The following is a 19,481-nucleotide window of genomic DNA, read 5'->3' as shown; positions in this document are numbered from 1 at the left end:
TCCATCCATCTACCATCCATCCATCTATCATCCATCCATCTACCATCCATCCATCATCCATCCATGCATCTATCATCCATTCATCTATCATCCATCTATCATCCATCCATCATCCATCCATCCATCCATCCATTTATCCATCCATCCATCAATCCATCATCCATCATCCATCCATCCATCCATTTATCCATCCATCCATCCATCCAGCCATCATCTATCATCCATCCATCATCTATCCATCCATCCATCCATCCATCCATCCATCTATCATCTATCATCCATCCATCATCCATCCATCCATCCATCATCCATCCATCTATCATCCATCTACCATCCATCCCTCATCATCCATCCATCTTTCATCCATCCATCATCCATTGTTGGTTACTGTACCATATATTTAGGCCATCTCTGGCCTGCTCTGATGATTTATGTTGTCTTTGTTTTCACAAGCAATCTGATTTTAAGCTCTGATCTCCAAAAATAAATATCTTTAGAGTGAGTTTACTAATGTGACGGCTGGGTGAAGTTTATGTTTTGTCGACTTTGTAAATATTTTCATACAAACACCAGACTGATGTTAATAGTAGGAACGCACTCACTTAAGACTGACCTACTGTGTTTGAGCGTCTGCCTGGAGTGTCATGCTGGTGTATCTGTGACTCTCTCTATAAGCGGCCCCATTCTCCGACTGCTGATGGTTTATAAGTTTATAAGGAGTTAAAAACTGGCAGTTAGGATTCTCATCGCACAGTGGTACTGTAGAAGCATGACATGCTTTAGGTCACATGACTCACATGTGACTATTACTCAGCTGTATATCATTTAGCTCTGACACACAGGTGACAAACACAGGTCAACTTTAAATCTCCACAGGACTGCTTTAATTATTCAGACAGGTACAATCACACAGAAACAGGATCCACGCCTGCTTCCATCTCATTTTACACTTTACTAAATACACACTACAGAAACATCCAGTCCCATGAAGAATTCTCTCAGTAGCAAAAGTTCACCACCATGATGGTTCATAGAAGAACATCTGGTCTTTTTTATGTTTACATGTATACAGAACATTCTGGCAAACGCACCAAAAAAGCCTGAACAAAAGGCACAAAATGAACATTTTTCTGAGGCACGAGAATGCCCAAAAACAAACGCCTCAACGTAAACTATCCCCCAGAATATGTAAAGAAAAAAACAGAAATATTTCCATGAAGACGCCGAGCTCACAAAGCTGCCAAACTCTGAACAAAAGTCAATAATTAGAGACTGAATAAGGCTCTGAAGGATTAAGTTAAAATATCAAATATACACATGAAATATTTACACGTCTGTACACGTCGACACGGACCATCCTCCATGTTGGCTGGAATTTACCCCACAAATAAATAAATAAGAACGTTTGTCCAGAACTGTGCAGAGAAACACCAGATCAGTCTAGAACCAGAGTCCCGTTCTGCTGCCAGGGTTTACAAAGGCGTTAAAGTCCGTAGATTCACCCGTCTGCAGCGATGCACTGGTCAAAATAATTTAAACCATAAAAATCCACCAGAAACATGGGAACGAATAAAAACGAACCAAAAGTCTGCTCGCCGCGGCGGTTATACGATGTATTCAGTCCGGTTCTGCAGCTGCCTGTTGTCCTGTTTGCAGCTCCAGTGGGGGGGTTTATGGGGGGGGCGGTCCTCCCTGTCTACAAGCGAGTACGCCGGCGGCGCCCGAGGGTACCTCGACTTCTGCAGCCGCTTGTCCATCTCGTCCTCGTCTGATTGGCTGCCTCTGTCTGACTTCCTGATCCTGGCGTTGATGGAGTTCTTGTCGTCACAGAGGCGGGGCTGCAGGAGGAGCTGGTGGTGGTGGTTTTGGTGGTTGTGGTGGTGGTTGTAGGTAGGCGGGTGTTTCTCTATCGGGTTCTTGATGTGTCGGAGCTGCTCGCGGGCGGTGTTGATGCTGTTGTGCAGAGCGTTGTTGTCCTCAGCGGCCGGCGTTAGAGATGAAGACAGCGCCCCCTGTGTGCTGACCCCCATGTGGGCGCTCTGCTTCCTCCGCCTCTTCACACACCACAGCGACACAGAGACCACCGCCAACGCCCACATGAAGACCAGCATGGAGACCAGCAGGGGAACGAGGTGGTCTGATGGACAGAGAGAGGAACGGTCAGGAAAACGTCACCATCCCTCCAAAATAAAAGCACTAAATATGCTACGTATGGTGCACTCCAGGACAAAAAGAAGCGCACCCTTGTATTTGGTGAGTGCTCAGCTTAGCAGTGAGATCTGGATGCATCAAACCCGTTTAGGGAGTTTTCCAGAATCATCTTTACCACCCCGGTGGAATCGCCACTATGGAGTCATTATTGTTGCAAAACTCAAGAGCACATTTTATCATTCTGAGATCATTGATTGTGGCTCACATTTTTCTCCAATCTTTCATTCAAACCTGCCTCTGTGCTCTAAACTGCCTCCTTGTTCTTAGATGTTCTCTGTATCCTACATCAGGGGTGTCAAGCTCAAGGCTCGGGGGCCAAATCTGGCCGTGATACAGTTACACTCGGCCCACATGATCATATCATATTTTTTATCACAGCTGGCCCACTAGAATAAGGTCTGCAGATTTCCTCCAGTATAAAAATGTCAACTTAAGCTTTGATTTAAAATATCCTAACGTAATAAAAATTTTGATAAAGAGTAAAATAAATAAGATAAAAAGTCAGGATGTAAAAGAAATTAATTTGTGTTTTCTTATTTTTGATTTAACATAACATAATTATAAATTACACTGATGATTTTGATTTTTTAGCTCTTATTTTGAAATTCAAGGTTCACAATTTTAAATTTTAGGTCATATTTTGACATTTTTGACTCACAATTGAAAATTTTACCTCACAGTTTGGCCTTTAAAATGCATGATTTTGAATATTATCTCATATTTTGACTTTTTTAACTCATCCTTTTTAATATTATCTCACGTTTTGACATTTTCAACTCCTTACTTGACTTTTAATCCCATATTTTGACATTTTAGACTCATTTCAAAATTTTGCCACATTTTTTTGCCTTTTAAAAAAATTTTATCTGACATTTGAAACATGATTTCAAATTTCTATTTTAAATATTTGCCTTCGAAACAGTTATTACGGCATTTAATTTCATTTTTGATTGTTTAAACTGCTAAGTTTTATTTTTTTATTTTTATTTTGAGCCTTAAACTTATAGACTTTCTTAAAACTCAAAACCTTTTTCATTAGAAATAAGTTATTTTTGCATAATTCATTGCTGATAAAAATGAGCTTGGCTGTTCACAGTATAATATTGACCCTGTGAGACCCTCAGGTTAGACCTAAATTCATAATCCAGCCCCTGTTGTGATGGAGTCTAACTCCCCTGGTCTGAAGGTTCCCCTCTCATTCAGGTTGGTTCTGCTCGTTTGTTGTAAACGGATTTTCACTCTTGGATTTTTAGGAACCAACCATAGAATGTTGGGACTTCCTTAGCGAGATTGAAGCATAGCAACAACAGGCAGCGCTAACGTGATTGGGCCATCCTTTTGTTGGTTTATTAAAAAAAATCAAGAGCAGAGATTTGTTTAGAGCGTGCAGAGAAATTTTAGAATGCAGAGAAAACTTGAGCAAGTAAACATGAAGAGCTCAAACAGGGAAAAATGTAAGAAAAGGAGGAAGTTTAGAGCAGCGGTTCTCCACTGGTCCAGCCTCAGGACTCACTATAAACTTTGTTTAAACCTCAAAAATGCTGAACATGCCTTAAATCAAACATGAGAGGAAAAAAGCGTGTTTTGAAAGAGTTTTGCTGTCATTTTATTCCCAGGAACACGACCCACTGAAAACTGCTCTGCGACCCACTTTTGGGTCCCAACCCACCAGTTGAGAACCGCTGGTTTGGAGCATGAAGGCAGGTTTGAATGGAAATGTGAGTTAAAAACATTAAAATGTGCTCTTGAGTTTTGCAGCTAAACTAACTCCATACGCCCCCTTCAGAGACTGTCGTAACCATTTCTATCGTGGTCGTTACCGTTGGCGTCGTGGCTCTGTCGGCGCTGGACACGGACTTCGGCGATGGCGCTGATGATGGAGCTGTTGGCGCTCCTCTTGCTGACCAGATCCATGATCCTGTCTGTGATTTCTTTGACGAAGCTCAGACCCCGCCCTCGCTGGTCCGTCCACTGAAACATGGCGGAAAGAGAAACTCTGATTAACGCGGCCGTTTCAGCCTCAATAACAGCTCGTCGTTTTTATCAGCTCCTAAAAGCTTTTTCCTCCTCAGGAAAGCTCTGGCACACATCATTCTACTTCTCTGGAGGTTTAAACTCCAGTATTTTGGTCTCTCAGTGACAGCCTTAACTCCACTGACTCTCTTGTCTCCACATTCATTCAAACTTTCTCTAAATGTTGATCTGACTTCCTGGAAACGACTGGGCCATATCAGACTCAGAATCCTGGCTCTGCAGCTCCATAATCAGCAGATTTCACAGTGTGGTTTGGTTTTATATTTTCATTTCTACTGCTTTAAAGAACTTTAAATGCGGATTCTGAGTGGACACTCACGATGGAGACGTGGATCTCGTTGCTGGTGGCGATCGATGGCTCACACGTCATGGACGCAGACAAGTCAGAGGACAGATTCTTGATTACGTAGAGACTCCTGAGCTCACGACAGACCTGCTCCACTGTCACGCCCTGAAACACCAGAACACAAGTCAGAAACTACGGCAGCCTGGAGGGAAATGTTTCAAAATAAGAGCCCAGGAATAAAAATAGTCATGAAGCACAGGAGATAAGAACGACACTGACCCGCTCCATGCCGTCCTTCTTAAAGGTGAACGTGACGTTGGCACAGCTGCTCTCCAGGTGACACCTGGCTGAGGGCGGGGCTTGATGAGCGGGGCTCCAGCACTCTCCTTGGAGCGGGCAGGGCTTCACGAAGCAGCGCTCGTCACCGACGGGGACACAGGTCTGACCAGACGGACACTCGGAGCCTCGAGTCCTACCTTGGACGCTGCAGGGTTTAGGTCCACACCAGAGCTGAGGGAGACACGTGAAGGAACGGTTACTAAGAGCTCTACCCGGTTAATACTGAGGACTGGAACAGGTGAGTCCAGATGAGGGGAGCTCTACCTTGGTGCAGTGGACTCTCCCGTCGTTACAGCTGCAGCTGTTACAGTCTTCGTCCCAGTGGGTCCCATCTACAGCGACCAGTCCCCCCACCACACACGGCCTCCCCGACACTGAAACACAACAACAAGTTAAAGTTAGTTCAGCCCGGTTCAGACCAGAGATTCACTACAGCAGGAGTTCAAACGGGTCGCTCTGCAGCTCTGAAAGCCTGTCAGCTCACACCGCTGCGACTGGAGGAGACCCATCCATGGTGGCCCAGCTGCTTTATTTACATTATTCCTTATTCAGCACTGTCCTTCATTAATTTAGGTCTCCACCTGGTGACCTGCTGCTTTCCATGTTATGAGCCTGGATGGAGCCACTTTACCTCAGTCTTTACATGTTTGGCCCCTGGGGCCCTCAGTGGCTGTCTGGTCTGGAATAATTTAGCTTTTACAAGCCAAGCATCCATGACTGGAACTTTGGGTGTCAGAGTGGTTAGCAGAGCCATGTTAAGGGTTTTATTGTGGTGGAGTAGGTGAGTGTGATAGGGCGGAGCACGTCAGTTTGACTTTATGTGTTTTAAAAATAAGTGAATTAAAGGTTATAAGCCTGGATATAGCTCTGATAAACTGAAGTAGGGAATGATGGATGGATGATGGATGGATGAATGGATGATGGATGGATGGATGGATGATGGATGGATGGATGGATGGACGGATGGATGGATGGATGGATGGATGATGGATGGATGGATAATAGATGGATGGATGGATGGATGGATGGATGGATGATGATGGATGGATGGATGGATGGATAATGGATGGATGGATGGATGATGGATGGATGATAGATGATAGATGGATGGATGGATGGATGGATGGATGGATGATAGATGATAGATGATAGATGGATGGATGGATGGATGGATGGATGGATGGATGATAGATGATAGATGGATGGATGGATGGATGGATGATGGATGGATGAATGGATGATGGATGGATGGATGGATGGATGGACGGATGGATGGATGGATGGATGGATGGATGATGGATGGATGGATAATAGATGGATGGATGGATGGATGATGATGGATGGATGGATGGATGGATAATGGATGGATGGATGGATGATGGATGGATGATAGATGATAGATGGATGGATGGATGGATGGATGGATGGATGGATGGATGGATGGATGGATGATAGATGATAGATGGATGGATGGATGGATGGATGGATGATAGATGATAGATGGATGGATGGATGGATGGATGATGGATGGATGATAGATGATAGAGGGATGGATGGATGGATGGATGGATGGATGATGGATGGATGATAGATGATAGATGGATGGATGGATGGATGGATGGATAGATGGATGATGATGGATGGATGATGGATGGATGGATGGATGGATGGATGGATGGATGGATGGATGGATGGATGGATGGATGATGATGGATGAATGGATGAAGGATGGATGGACGGATGGATGGATGGATGGATGGATGATGGATGGATGGATGATGGATGGATGGATGGATGGATGATGGATGGATGGATAATGGATGGATGATGGATGGATGATGGATGGATGAACCGTGTCCTGCAGGTCTTACCTTGCTGACAGTGAGGCCCGCTCCTCCCTGGAGGACAGATGCAGCGGTAACCGTTGATTTCATCCACACAGGTGGAGGCGGAGCTGCAGGGCGATGATTGGCACTCGTTGATGTCTGAGGGGGGAGGGAGACGTTTTTATTTTCAACACTGAAATATTCTTCAAATGCATCCATCCTTAGTGACGGAGAGAGAACGAGGACCCGGTCTGAGAGAGAGAGAGACCCCTGTTTGTTTGATAACTAAAATCCATCAGGAACATTAGTGCAGCTAAAAATTCCTGCTTTTCCTGCTGATGAGGATAATAATCAGACAAACTGACTGATTCCTGGAGGTGAGACCATCTAAACCTGCCAGAACAGATCTGTAAAGTTTAGTGGACAGAAACTGAACTACATGGAGATGAGAGGAGGTTTAGGAAATAAAGAACACAGAGGGATGGAGAGTAAAAGGAAAGGGTTAAAGGTCATAAATGAGCACTCACTGATCCTGCAGTCCGGCCCAGTAAACCCCGCAGCACATTCACATCCAAACCAGTTCTCTCCGTCCAAACACGTCCCCCCGTTATAACTGAAACATCAATAATGATCCAACATTAATCATTGCTGGCTAACAACAAGGCCTATTTAGGGGGAAAGTTATGTTTACAACCCCAATTCCACAAAAGCTGCGTCACTTTGTAAAATGTAAATAAAACCAGAAGTCAATGATTAAATCTCATAAACCCAGATTTGATTCACAGTAGAACAGAAACAACAGGTCAGAGTTAGCCTGAGACATTTTAACATTTCAGGGAAATGTCAGCTCATTAAAATTGGACTGGGGCAAGATAGAAAACTGTTCTGTGGTCAGATGAAACAGAATTTTACTCAACTATGATTTTTCACAGGTTGGAGAAACTCTACCCATCTTTATTTCTGTTGTACTCTGCAACAAAAGTTTTTATCCTGACATTTAAAGAGTTTAATGAGAGAATCAGTCTGAGAGCAGAACTCACCAGGGCTGGGAGCTGCAGTCGTCGGTATCTGGAACACAGAGGCGGAAAATAGTCTGTTAGAACATAAAAGTTACCTTAACTAAAGCATCCATCCATCCATGCATCCATCCATCCATGCATCCATCCATCCATGCATCCATCCATGTATTCATCCATCCATGTATTCATCCATCCATGCATCCATCCATCCATCAATGTATAGATCCATCCATCCATCCATCCATCCATCGATGCATCCATCCCTATCTTGATAGTTGCGCAAACCGGGCTGACTCCGCCCTAAAGGGGTGGACTCTGTTATTTTTCCAACAGATTATTTTCCCATGCTCCTGGTAATATGTAAGGACATCCAGAGCAAGAGCAGGGTTGTGTCATCCTCCTTCACGCCCTCAGGCAGCACACCTGTCACACCTACGCCTCACTTCAGCCTCCATCAAAGCCCAAACACACCTAAAAGTTCTGCTATACTTTATCCCAGCTCTTTATATGCCATCAAAGCTTTTGTTTTCTTAGACTGTTGTATGAACTCTGGACAGCCTTGGTCAGCGGAGGCCGTTTAAAATGTGCCATATAGATAAAATCAGACTTGAAGCAAAGGTGCTGCAGTGACTCACTGTGGCTGCAGGTGGCGCCCTCCCAGCCTTCTTTACAGACACAGCTGAACATGTCTCCGTCCACCACGCATGTTCCTCCATTCTCACAGGGACTCGGCGTACAGCTGCTGTTCTGAGCTGAAAACGGATTCAAAGACAACATCAGATGGCGTGAAGACGGCATGGAGCCGTTAAAGTCGACCAACATGGCGGCTGTCTCACTGACCCAGGTTACAGCTGCTGCCCTCCCAGCCGGTGGCGCACAGACACGAGAAGGCGTCTCCTTCATCATAACACGTTCCTCCATTGTAACAGGTCGACTCGTCACACTGACTGTCACCTGGAAATAAAAGATATGAAACAAGGCAGGTTATCATGGGAGGAATGTTCGAATTTTTACTCAACCCTGACCACAATAAAAAAAAACATTTACTCACGTGAGCTGCAGGTCTTTCCCTTCCAGCCGTCGTTGCACTCGCAGTAGAAATCACTGACAAGATCTCGACAAACCCCGCCGTTCATGCAGGGAGAAGAGCTGCAGTCATCCAAGTCTGCATGAAAACAACAGTAAAGATTTAGAACTAGAGGAGGTGAAGCTTTATGCTATAAAGGAGGAGGCTGGGGTGGAGGAGGTGGAGCTTTACTCTATAAAGGAGGAGGCTGGGGTGGAGGAGGTGAAGCTTCACTCTATAAAGGAGAAGGCTGAGGTGGAGGAGGTGAAGCTTTAGTCTATAAAGGAGGAGGCTGGGGTGGAGGAGGTGGAGCTTTACTCTATAAAGGAGGAGGCTGGGGTGGAGGAGGTGAAGCTTTACTCTATAAAGGACGAGGCTGGGGTGGAGGAGGTGAAGCTTTACTCTATAAAGGAGGAGGCTGGGGTGGAGGAGGTGAAGCTTTACTCTATAAAGGACGAGGCTGGGGTGGAGGAGGTGAAGCTTTACTCTATAAAGGACGAGGCTGGGGTGGAGGAGGTGGAGCTTTAGTCTATAAAGGACGAGGCTGGGGTGGAGGAGGTGAAGCTTTACTCTATAAAGGAGGAGGCTGGGGTAGAGGAGGTGAAGCTTTAGTCTAAAGGAGGAGGCTGGGGTGGAGAAGGTGAAGCTTTACTCTATAAAGGAGGAGGCTGGGGTGGAGGAGGTGAAGCTTTACTCTATAAAGGAGGAGGCTGGGGTGGAGGAGGTGAAGCTTTAGTCTAAAGGAGGAGGCTGGGGTGGAGGAGGTGAAGCTTTAGTCTAAAGGAGGAGGCTGGGGTGGAGAAGGTGAAGCTTTACTCTATAAAGGAGGAGGCTGGGGTGGAGGAGGTGAAGCTTTACTCTATAAAGGAGGAGGCTGGGGTGGAGGAGGTGAAGCTTTAGTCTAAAGGACGAGGCTGGGGTGGAGGAGGTGAAGCTTTACTCTATAAAGGAGGAGGCTGGGGTAGAGGAGGTGAAGCTTTAGTCTAAAGGAGGAGGCTGGGGTGGAGAAGGTGAAGCTTTACTCTATAAAGGAGGAGGCTGGGGTGGAGGAGGTGAAGCTTTACTCTATAAAGGAGGAGGCTGGGGTGGAGGAGGTGAAGCTTTAGTCTAAAGGACGAGGCTGGGGTGGAGGAGGTGAAGCTTTAGTCTAAAGGAGGAGGCTGGGGTGGAGGAGGTGAAGCTTTAGTCTAAAGGAGGAGGCTGGGGTAGAGGAGGTGAAGCTTTAGTCTAAAGGAGGAGGCTGGGGTGGAGAAGGTGAAGCTTTACTCTATAAAGGAGGAGGCTGGGGTGGAGGAGGTGAAGCTTTACTCTATAAAGGAGGAGGCTGGGGTGGAGGAGGTGAAGCTTTACTCTATAAAGGAGGAGGCTGGGGTGGAGGAGGTGAAGCTTTAGTCTAAAGGACGAGGCTGGGGTGGAGGAGGTGAAGCTTTAGTCTAAAGGAGGAGGCTGGGGTGGAGGAGGTGAAGCTTTAGTCTAAAGGAGGAGGCTGGGGTAGAGGAGGTGAAGCTTTAGTCTAAAGGAGGAGGCTGGGGTGGAGAAGGTGAAGCTTTACTCTATAAAGGAGGAGGCTGGGGTGGAGGAGGTGAAGCTTTACTCTATAAAGGAGGAGGCTGGGGTGGAGGAGGTGAAGCTTTAGTCTAAAGGACGAGGCTGGGGTGGAGGAGGTGAAGCTTTACTCTATAAAGGAGGAGGCTGGGGTAGAGGAGGTGAAGCTTTAGTCTAAAGGAGGAGGCTGGGGTGGAGAAGGTGAAGCTTTACTCTATAAAGGAGGAGGCTGGGGTGGAGGAGGTGAAGCTTTACTCTATAAAGGAGGAGGCTGGGGTGGAGGAGGTGAAGCTTTAGTCTAAAGGAGGAGGCTGGGGTGGAGGAGGTGAAGCTTTAGTCTAAAGGAGGAGGCTGGGGTGGAGGAGGTGAAGCTTTAGTCTAAAGGAGGAGGCTGGGGTGGAGGAGGTGAAGCTTTACTCTATAAAGGAGGAGGCTGGGGTGGAGGAGGTGAAGCTTTAGTCTAAAGGAGGAGGCTGGGGTGGAGGAGGTGGAGCTTTAGTCTAAAGGAGGAGGCTGGGGTGGAGGAGGTGAAGCTTTACTCTATAAAGGAGGAGGCTGGGGTGGAGGAGGTGAAGCTTTAGTCTAAAGGAGGAGGCTGGGGTGGAGGAGGTGGAGCTTTAGTCTAAAGGAGGAGGCTGGGGTGGAGGAGGTGAAGCTTTACTCTATAAAGGAGGAGGCTGGGGTGGAGGAGGTGAAGCTTTAGTCTAAAGGAGGAGGCTGGGGTGGAGGAGGTGAAGCTTTAGTCTATAAAGGAGGAGGCTGGGGTGGAGGAGGTGGAGCTTTAGTCTATAAAGGAGGAGGCTGGGGTGGAGGAGGTGAAGCTTTAGTCTAAAGGAGGAGGCTGGGGTGGAGAAGGTGAAGCTTTACTCTATAAAGGAGGAGGCTGGGGTGGAGGAGGTGAAGCTTTAGTCTAAAGGAGGAGGCTGGGGTGGAGGAGGTGAAGCTTTACTCTATAAAGGAGGAGGCTGGGGTGGAGGAGGTGAAGCTTTAGTCTATAAAGGAGGAGGCTGGGGTGGAGGAGGTGAAGCTTTAGTCTAAAGGAGGAGGCTGGGGTGGAGGAGGTGAAGCTTTACTCTATAAAGGAGGAGGCTGGGGTGGAGGAGGTGAAGCTTTACTCTATAAAGGAGGAGGCTGGGGTGGAGGAGGTGAAGCTTTAGTCTATAAAGGAGGAGGCTGGGGTGGAGGAGGTGGAGCTTTAGTCTATAAAGGAGGAGGCTGGGGTGGAGGAGGTGGAGCTTTAGTCTATAAAGGACGAGGCTGGGGTGGAGGAGGTGAAGCTTTAGTCTATAAAGGAGGAGGCTGGGGTGGAGGAGGTGGAGCTTTAGTCTATAAAGGACGAGGCTGGGGTGGAGGAGGTGAAGCTTTACTCTATAAAGGAGGAGGCTGGGGTGGAGGAGGTGAAGCTTTAGTCTACAGGAGGAGGCTGGGGTGGAGGAGGTGAAGCTTTACTCTATAAAGGAGGAGGCTGGGGTGGAGGAGGTGAAGCTTTACTCTATAAAGGAGGAGGCTGGGGTGGAGGAGGTGAAGCTTTACTCTATAAAGGAGGAGGCTGGGGTGGAGGAGGTGAAGCTTTAGTCTAAAGGAGGAGGCTGGGGTGGAGGAGGTGAAGCTTTACTCTATAAAGGAGGAGGCTGGGGTGGAGTAGGTGAAGCTTTACTCTATAAAGGACGAGGCTGGGGTGGAGGAGGTGAAGCTTTACTCTATAAAGGAGGAGGCTGGGGTGGAGGAGGTGAAGCTTTACTCTATAAAGGAGGAGGCTGGGGTGGAGGAGGTGAAGCTTTACTCTATAAAGGACGAGGCTGGGGTGGAGGAGGTGAAGCTTTACTCTATAAAGGAGGAGGCTGGAGTGGAGGAGGTGGAGCTTTACTCTATAAAGGACGAGGCTGGGGTGGAGGAGGTGAAGCTTTACCCTATAAAGGAGGAGGCTGGGGTGGAGGAGGTGAAGCTTTAGTCTATAAAGGAGGAGGCTGGGGTGGAGGAGGTGGAGCTTTACTCTATAAAGGAGGAGGCTGGGGTGGAGGAGGTGAAGCTTTAATCTAAAGGAGGAGGCTGGGGTGGAGGAGGTGAAGCTTTAATCTAAAGGAGGAGGCTGGGGTGGAGGAGGTGAAGCTTTACTCTATAAAGGAGGAGGCTGGGGTGGAGGAGGTGAAGCTTTACTCTATAAAGGAGGAGGCTGGGGTGGAGGAGGTGAAGCTTTAGTCTATAAAGGAGGAGGCTGGGGTGGAGGAGGTGAAGCTTTACTCTATAAAGGAGGAGGCTGGGGTGGAGGAGGTGAAGCTTTAATCTAAAGGAGGAGGCTGGGGTGGAGGAGGTGAAGCTTTAGTCTATAAACGAGGAGGATGGGGTTCGAGGAGGTGACTCACTGCTCTGGCAGGTTGCTCCATCCCAGCCGTCAGCACAGATACACTCAAACTGACTGACTTTATCGATGCATGTTCCTCCGTTTAGACAGGGGGCGCTCTCACAGTCATTAATATCTGAGAAATGGAACGAATAGAAGAATATTAAAGGGATTTATGCGTCTGCATCATAATCTTTAAACCTCTCTGTCATTCAGACCCAGAAATGTGTTAAAGGATGACAGAAGTTTATGAATGAGACAGTCATCGTTTAAACTGATCAGAGGTGTAAAAAAGCCCTCGTGGTTATTTCTGAACTCACTCTTGTGGCAGTACGTCCCGCTGAATCCTCTCTCACACTCACAGCTGAACTGTCCACCAGTGTGACTCTGACACCGCCCGTGTTGGCCGCACACACTTGACGAAATCAAACGCACCCCTCCTGGCGTGCTGTTGGACGTCACGGCGATTGTGCAGCTGTCGATCACTGCAGAGGAGGAGAAAGGGGCTTATTTAAAAAAAATATCAGAGCAGTGGAACGTCTAATGGAGGAACTAAGAGACTGAAGAGGAACCTTTGCAGGGCGTGGAGCGGCAGTGGTCCTTCAGACGGGAGCAGTTCCTCCCCTCGTAATCTTCAGGACATTCGCAGACATAGTCAGACACCCGGTTGAAACACTGACCGCCATTTTGGCATGGGGCGTTGAGGCAGTAGTCAATGTCCCACTGTGGACAGAAACACAGAACAGTTCACAACACACTGTCGTCACCACTACACATGTCGCCATGGTAACCAGGGACTGAATCAATAATCAATCAATTAATGATTCATCAAATTCATCAAAACGCCTTCAAGCCCAAAGTAAAAAACATAACAAGAAGCAGAAAATGTGGGCGTTTTCACTGAACATGAGAGAGTCGTCGACGTAGAGATTCACCTAAACATGGTTGTTTAGGTTCAAAATGCTCCTTAAAGTGGGCGTGGCTAAGCAGGCTCACCTGACATTGGCTCCCAGAGAAACCAGGCGGACACAGGCAGTGGAAGCCATTGACTTCGTCGTGACAGCGGCCGCCGTTCAGGCATGACTGGCTGGCGCACTCATCCACATCTTTCTCACAGCGTTCCCCGCTGAAACCCCGAGTGCAGACGCACTTAAACCCGTTCACCAGATCCTGAGAGGGAGGGGCAGGAAGAGCATAAGTTTGAGGTTAAACCTAGAGATATGGTTTCAAATTAGCTTGTAGAAATTAACCGCAGTCAACATGAAGTCACAAGTTTAAAGAAACATCCACACCAAGTTCTCTTGGTTCCAAATGGACCGATTTTTTTTTACTCATCTTGTCTGAAATAGCCTAAAGCACAAAAAAGCAGAAAATAGCATAAAAGTAGTGGAAAATGGCATTCAATAGCTCAAAAAGGATAAAAAATAGCTGAAAGTAGCCTTAAAAAAGCTGAAAATAGCATAAAAATAGCTGAAAGTAGCCTTAAAAAGCTGAAAATAGCCTAAATATAGCTCATTTTGGCCTAAAAGTAGCTGAAAATTACATTCAGTGGCTGAAAAAGCAGAATAATAGCTTAAAATAGCTTAAAATGGCATAAAAGTCACTGAAAATGGCATTCAATAGCAATAAAGGATAAAAACAGCTGAAAGTAGCCTGACAAAGCTGAAAATAGCCTAAAAATAGCTGGAAGTAGCCTTAAAATAGCTGAAAATAGCATGAAAATAGCTATATTTTAAAAATTATTAAAGTTAGAAATGAGAAAAGTCATAGCAGTCGAATGAAGAAGAAACTGAATTTTTAGAAGTTCAAACCAGTCGATACGACAAAGTATGAAGGAGGAGATAGCCGGCGCGGAAGAAGAATAATAAACAAAATGGCCGACGCGAACATCAATTGTGTGGATGCTCGGCATCTCTACTAATGAAGAGCTGCTGATCAGACAGGCTGGACGCTAGCTAACAGGCTAAGACATGCAGCACCACTAACTTCACTAGTAGCAGCCCACAGCTGAAATCTATGCTCCACCAATCAGAGACGCTGATGTGTCACCAGAGGGTTGTGGGTAATGTAGTACTTGACCTTCGTTGACCTTGGCAGAGCATGGTGTGACACTTATAACCATGAGTTTAATAACAGGCGTTCATGTTAGCATCCATTAACTATGAGCAGAACTGAGATAAAGTTAGAGCTCCTCCTCCTGCAGTCATTCCACCATAAATCCTCTGAATCAGACGGGCCGTGTTCGTTAAAACGCCACAGACGGATTCAAGCTGTAACACGATTCTGCTCACATCCTTCAACAATGAAGCGTTCAGAGACGAGAACAGAGGAAAATAAAGACATGAGCGTCTGTGAGGACCGACTGCTTCTGTTTGGAGAAATCGGATCAGCTGTTGTCATGGAGGCCGTCAGATCCGTCCCTGCTCTACATGCACGCCTCGACGTTTCTGTTCCTAGCTCTGCTGGACGAAAACATCCTGAAAACAAGCCAGACTACAAACAGGAAGTGAGGCTTACCTTACAGGTGGCTCCGTTCTGACACTGGCCGTGACAGTCGTTGATATCTGCAGAGAGATTTCAGAAAAGCTTTAGAAACATCACAGAGCCTTCAAATCAGCTGTGAAGGCATTTCCTTATTTCATTAAATCCATGCATTCATCCTTTATTTACAGCGTTGTCCCACCAGCTTCAACAAAAATATCAGGATCAGTATTCGTCCCCACCTCCCAGCCCTTCACCAGCAAATTGGAAAACTGTTCTGTGGTCAGATGAATCAAAACGACCCAGTGTCTCACATATCTCCTTATGATAAAGGATGTTTTACTCACTGGTGTCACAGTTCTGTCCCGTCCAACCAGGGAGGCACTCGCAGAAATATCCTCCAATCAGGTTTCTGCAGGAGTGGGCGTGGACACAGGGGTCGCCTCTACACTCGTTAGCATCTGAGGAGAAGAAGCAAAAACTATAAGAAGAGAAAACGAGGCAAAACAAGCACAAGCTGAGAACGGCCATGTCCTCTAGAGCAGGGGTTCCCAAACTTTTCAGCCCTTAACCCAAAAATAATGGCATCAGAGATCTGGGACCCCCACCTTCTCTTAAGGGGATAAAATGCATGGTGTTGCACATAGCACCACATATAAAACTTTGATTTAAGTCGTTTTTATATAACTGTTACTTCAATTTAAGCAGAAAAATCAATTGATAACTACATTTTTATTTTAATAATTGAAGTCGTTTTAACAACAATTTTTCTTACAAAATATAAAAAATGTATGATTATAAATCAAATTGATTATAAAGCATCCCGTGACCCCCCAAAACTGCTTCGCAACCCCCCTGGGGGCCCTCACCCCACTTTGGGAACCGCTGCTCTAGAGCAGTGGTTACACTGAGAGGGGGTCCACAGATTCCCTAAAAAAAACTAAAAATACTTTTTAGATTACACTGTTGCCACTTTACATCAATATGAACCCATTTTCATTAATTTCACCATCAATTAACACATTTTTGCCATTTAACACCTATTTTTGTCAGTTTTAAACCCTTCCCCACTTTAACCAAATGTTGCCATTTTTATGTAATTGTTGCCACTTCTAACCAATTTCTGCTACTTTCTAAATCCAATTTCACCATTTTTCCACCTGTGTTGCCATTTTTAACCCATTTTTTTCTTTTTTTTTCTAACAAAAAGGGATCTACATTTTTAAGAAGGTGAGATACTATACAAATGATTGGAAAATATTTGTTTCCTTGATAAGAGTGGTTATTTTACCAGGTTATATTTAAAATATGGTTTTCACATCTTAACTTTATGATGGATCAGGATTTTGCTGACCTCCATGAGCCCCCAGTTTGGCTGGGCCCCAGAAAACTCTCCCATTAATCCCATTTATGGTTGACCTTGTCTGCAGCAGATGAATGTTCATAGCTGTTCAACCACCTTCAGGTAAAGTGGGGGTCCCCTGTCTCTGGCACCTTTATTTTGGGGGTCCCCGGTCTCTGGCACCTTTATTTGGGGGTCCCCGGTCTCTGGCACCTTTATTTGGGGGGTCCCTGGTCTCTGTCACCTTTATTTTGGGGGTCCCCAGTCTCTGGCACCTTTATTTTGGGGGTCCCTGGTCTCTGGCACCTTTATTTGGGGGTCCCCGGCCTCTGGCACCTTTATTTTGGGGGTCCCCGGTCTCTGGCACCTTTATTTGGGGGGTCCCTGGTCTCTGTCACCTTTATTTTGGGGGTCCCTGGTCTCTGGCACCTTTATTTTGGGGGTCCCCAGTCTCTGGCACCTTTATTTTGGGGGTCCCCAGTCTCTGGCACCTTTATTTTGGGGGTCCCCAGTCTCTGGCACCTTTATTTGGGGGGTCCCTGGTCTCTGTCACCTTTATTTTGGGGGTCCCTGGTCTCTGGCACCTTTATTTTGGGGGTCCCCAGTCTATGGCACCTTTATTTTGGGGGTCCCTGGTCTCTGTCACCTTTATTTTGGGGGTCCCCGGTCTCTGGCACCTTTATTTTGGGGGTCCCTGGTCTCTGGCACCTTTATTTTTGGGGTCCCTGGTCTCTGGCACCTTTAATTTGGGGGTCCCTCGTTCCTGGCACCTTTATTTTGGGGGTCCCCGGTCTCTGGCACCTTTATTATGGGGGCCCCTCATCTCTGGCACCTTTATTTTGGGGGTCCCTGGTCTCTGGCACCTTTATTTGGGGGTCCCTGGTCTCTGGCACCTTTTTTTTAGGGGTCCCCGGTCTCTGGTACCTTTTTTTTGGGAGGTCCTTGGTCTCTGGCACCTTTATTTTGGGGGTCCCTGGTCTCTGGCACCTTTATAATGGGGGTCCCTCGTTTCTGGCACCTTTTTTTGGGGGTCCCTGGTCTCTGGCACCTTTATTTTGGGGGTCCCTGGTCTCTGGCACCTTTATTTTGGGGGTCCCTGTTCCCTGGCACCTTTATTTTGGGGGTCGTGGGCTGAAAAGGTTTAGAACCCCTGCTCTAGAGGTCTCTGCCTGTTAGAAACAGTCCAACAGCCCTGCAGACATGAGGGGAGATTCAGGATTTAGTCTGACTGATGATGGAGGCGGGACTCTCTCTGCTCCGCCCCTGAACACAGTCTGAGGATCTCTCACCGATCAGACACGTCTTCCCGTTCCACTGAGGAGGACACCAACACCGGAAACCGTTCACCAGGTCTTCACAGGTCCCGCCATGGCTGCAGGGGTTCGACTCACAGTCGTCCACGTCTGAGGAGGAAAACGGCATCATGACTGTCCCATGGAGGACTTAAAAGGATCTGGGTAAAGAGTTAAATGATCAGCAGGTCGTACTGATGGAGCAGGATGGTCCGCTCCATCCCGGCGGGCAGCGGCACTCGAAACCCAGACTGGTTTCAGAACAGACGCCTCCGTTCACACAGGGGTCAGACAGACAGGCGTGGTCCGCTGAGAAGGACAGAGATGGTTCAGTCAGAATTTACTTCAGGGGCACTAATAACCTTTAATTACATAGTTATTAATCAGTAATTACATGGTTATTCATCAGTAATTACATGATTATTAATCAGTAATTACATGGTTAGTAATCAGTAATTACATGTTATTGATCAGTAATTACATGGTTATTCATCAGTAATTACATGTTATTGATCAGTAATTACATGGTTATTCATCAGTAATTACATGATTATGAATCAGTAATTACATGGTTATTAATCAGTAATTAAATAGCTATTGATCAGTAATTTGATGATTATTAATTAGTAATTACACGTTATTAATCAGTAATTACATGGTTATTAATCAGTAATTACATGGTTATTCATCAATAATTACATGTTATTGATCAGTAATTACATGGTTATTAATCAGTAATTAAATAGCTATTGATCAGTAATTTGATGATTATTAATTAGTAATTACACGTTATTAATCAGTAATTACATGGTTATTAATCAGTAATTACATGGTTATTAATCAGTTATAACATAGTTATTAATCAGTAATTACATGGTTATTCATCAGTAATTACATGCTTATTTATCAGTAATTTCATAATTATTAATTAGTAATTACATAGCTATTGATCAGTAATTACATGGTTATTGATCAGTAATAAAATAGTTATTAATCAATAATTACATGGTTATTAATCAGTAATTTCATGTTTATTAATTAGTAATTACATGTTATTAATCAGTAATTACATGGTTATTCATCAGTAATTACATGATTATTAATCAGTAACTACATGTTATTAATCAGTAATTACATGGTTGTTAATCAGTATTTACATGGTTATTTTAGAGTGATTATGATATGCAGATAGCTTTTACATTTTGACCCCTCACCTCTCTGACAGTTGACCCCAGAGAATCCGTCGGGACAGGCGCAGTGATATTTATCCGGCCCCGTGTTGCTGCAGGTTCCTCCGTTCAGACAAGGCTGCAGCGTCGCACACGTGTTCAGATCTGCAGAGACACAAACGAATCAGCTGCACGCGTTAATAGGATAATTACAGAACATGTTTAATGTTGTGTGTGCAATATGCATGGTGTGTGTGTGTTTATGTGTGTTTATGTGTGCAGTATGCATGCTGTGTGTGTGTTTATGTGTGCAGTATGCATGCTGTGTGTGTGTTTATGTGTGTTTATGTGTGCAGTATGCATGCTGTGTGTGTGTTTATGTGTGTTTATGTGTGCAGTATGCATGCTGTGTGTGTGTTTATGTGTGTTTATGTGTGCAGTATGCATGGTGTGTGTGTGTTTATGTGTGCAGTATGCATGGTGTGTGTGTGTTTCTGTGTGTTTATGTGTGCAGTATGCATGCTGTGTGT

The 19,481-nt window shown here is 45.7% G+C and overlaps 1 protein-coding gene across 1 annotated transcript in view; it reads right to left on the bottom strand.

Moving 5' to 3' along the window:
• Positions 1-856: 856 nt before the first annotated feature.
• LOC121508975 (protein jagged-1a-like) overlaps positions 857-19,481 on the bottom strand; it is a 30,528-nt gene continuing 11,903 nt past the window's right edge. The window contains exons 7-26 of the mRNA XM_041786121.1: positions 18,997-19,116; positions 17,978-18,091; positions 17,780-17,893; positions 15,496-15,609; positions 15,185-15,231; positions 13,664-13,837; positions 13,240-13,390; positions 12,988-13,152; positions 12,690-12,803; positions 8,767-8,880; positions 8,556-8,669; positions 8,351-8,467; positions 7,737-7,764; positions 7,224-7,309; positions 6,742-6,855; positions 5,135-5,244; positions 4,811-5,041; positions 4,565-4,696; positions 4,032-4,182; positions 857-2,137 (exon numbers count right to left, since the gene is read on the bottom strand). Coding sequence (XP_041642055.1) covers positions 1,605-2,137; positions 4,032-4,182; positions 4,565-4,696; positions 4,811-5,041; positions 5,135-5,244; positions 6,742-6,855; positions 7,224-7,309; positions 7,737-7,764; positions 8,351-8,467; positions 8,556-8,669; positions 8,767-8,880; positions 12,690-12,803; positions 12,988-13,152; positions 13,240-13,390; positions 13,664-13,837; positions 15,185-15,231; positions 15,496-15,609; positions 17,780-17,893; positions 17,978-18,091; positions 18,997-19,116 — 2,843 coding nt within the window. The 3' untranslated portion in view covers positions 857-1,604. The remainder of the gene's footprint in view (positions 2,138-4,031; positions 4,183-4,564; positions 4,697-4,810; positions 5,042-5,134; positions 5,245-6,741; positions 6,856-7,223; positions 7,310-7,736; positions 7,765-8,350; positions 8,468-8,555; positions 8,670-8,766; positions 8,881-12,689; positions 12,804-12,987; positions 13,153-13,239; positions 13,391-13,663; positions 13,838-15,184; positions 15,232-15,495; positions 15,610-17,779; positions 17,894-17,977; positions 18,092-18,996; positions 19,117-19,481) is intronic.

This window comes from Cheilinus undulatus, linkage group 4, assembly GCF_018320785.1.
Source record: "Cheilinus undulatus linkage group 4, ASM1832078v1, whole genome shotgun sequence".
Lineage (NCBI taxonomy): Eukaryota > Metazoa > Chordata > Actinopteri > Labriformes > Labridae > Cheilinus > Cheilinus undulatus.
Note: the sequence above shows the minus strand (reverse complement) of the source record. Positions and strands in the feature narration are given on the sequence as shown.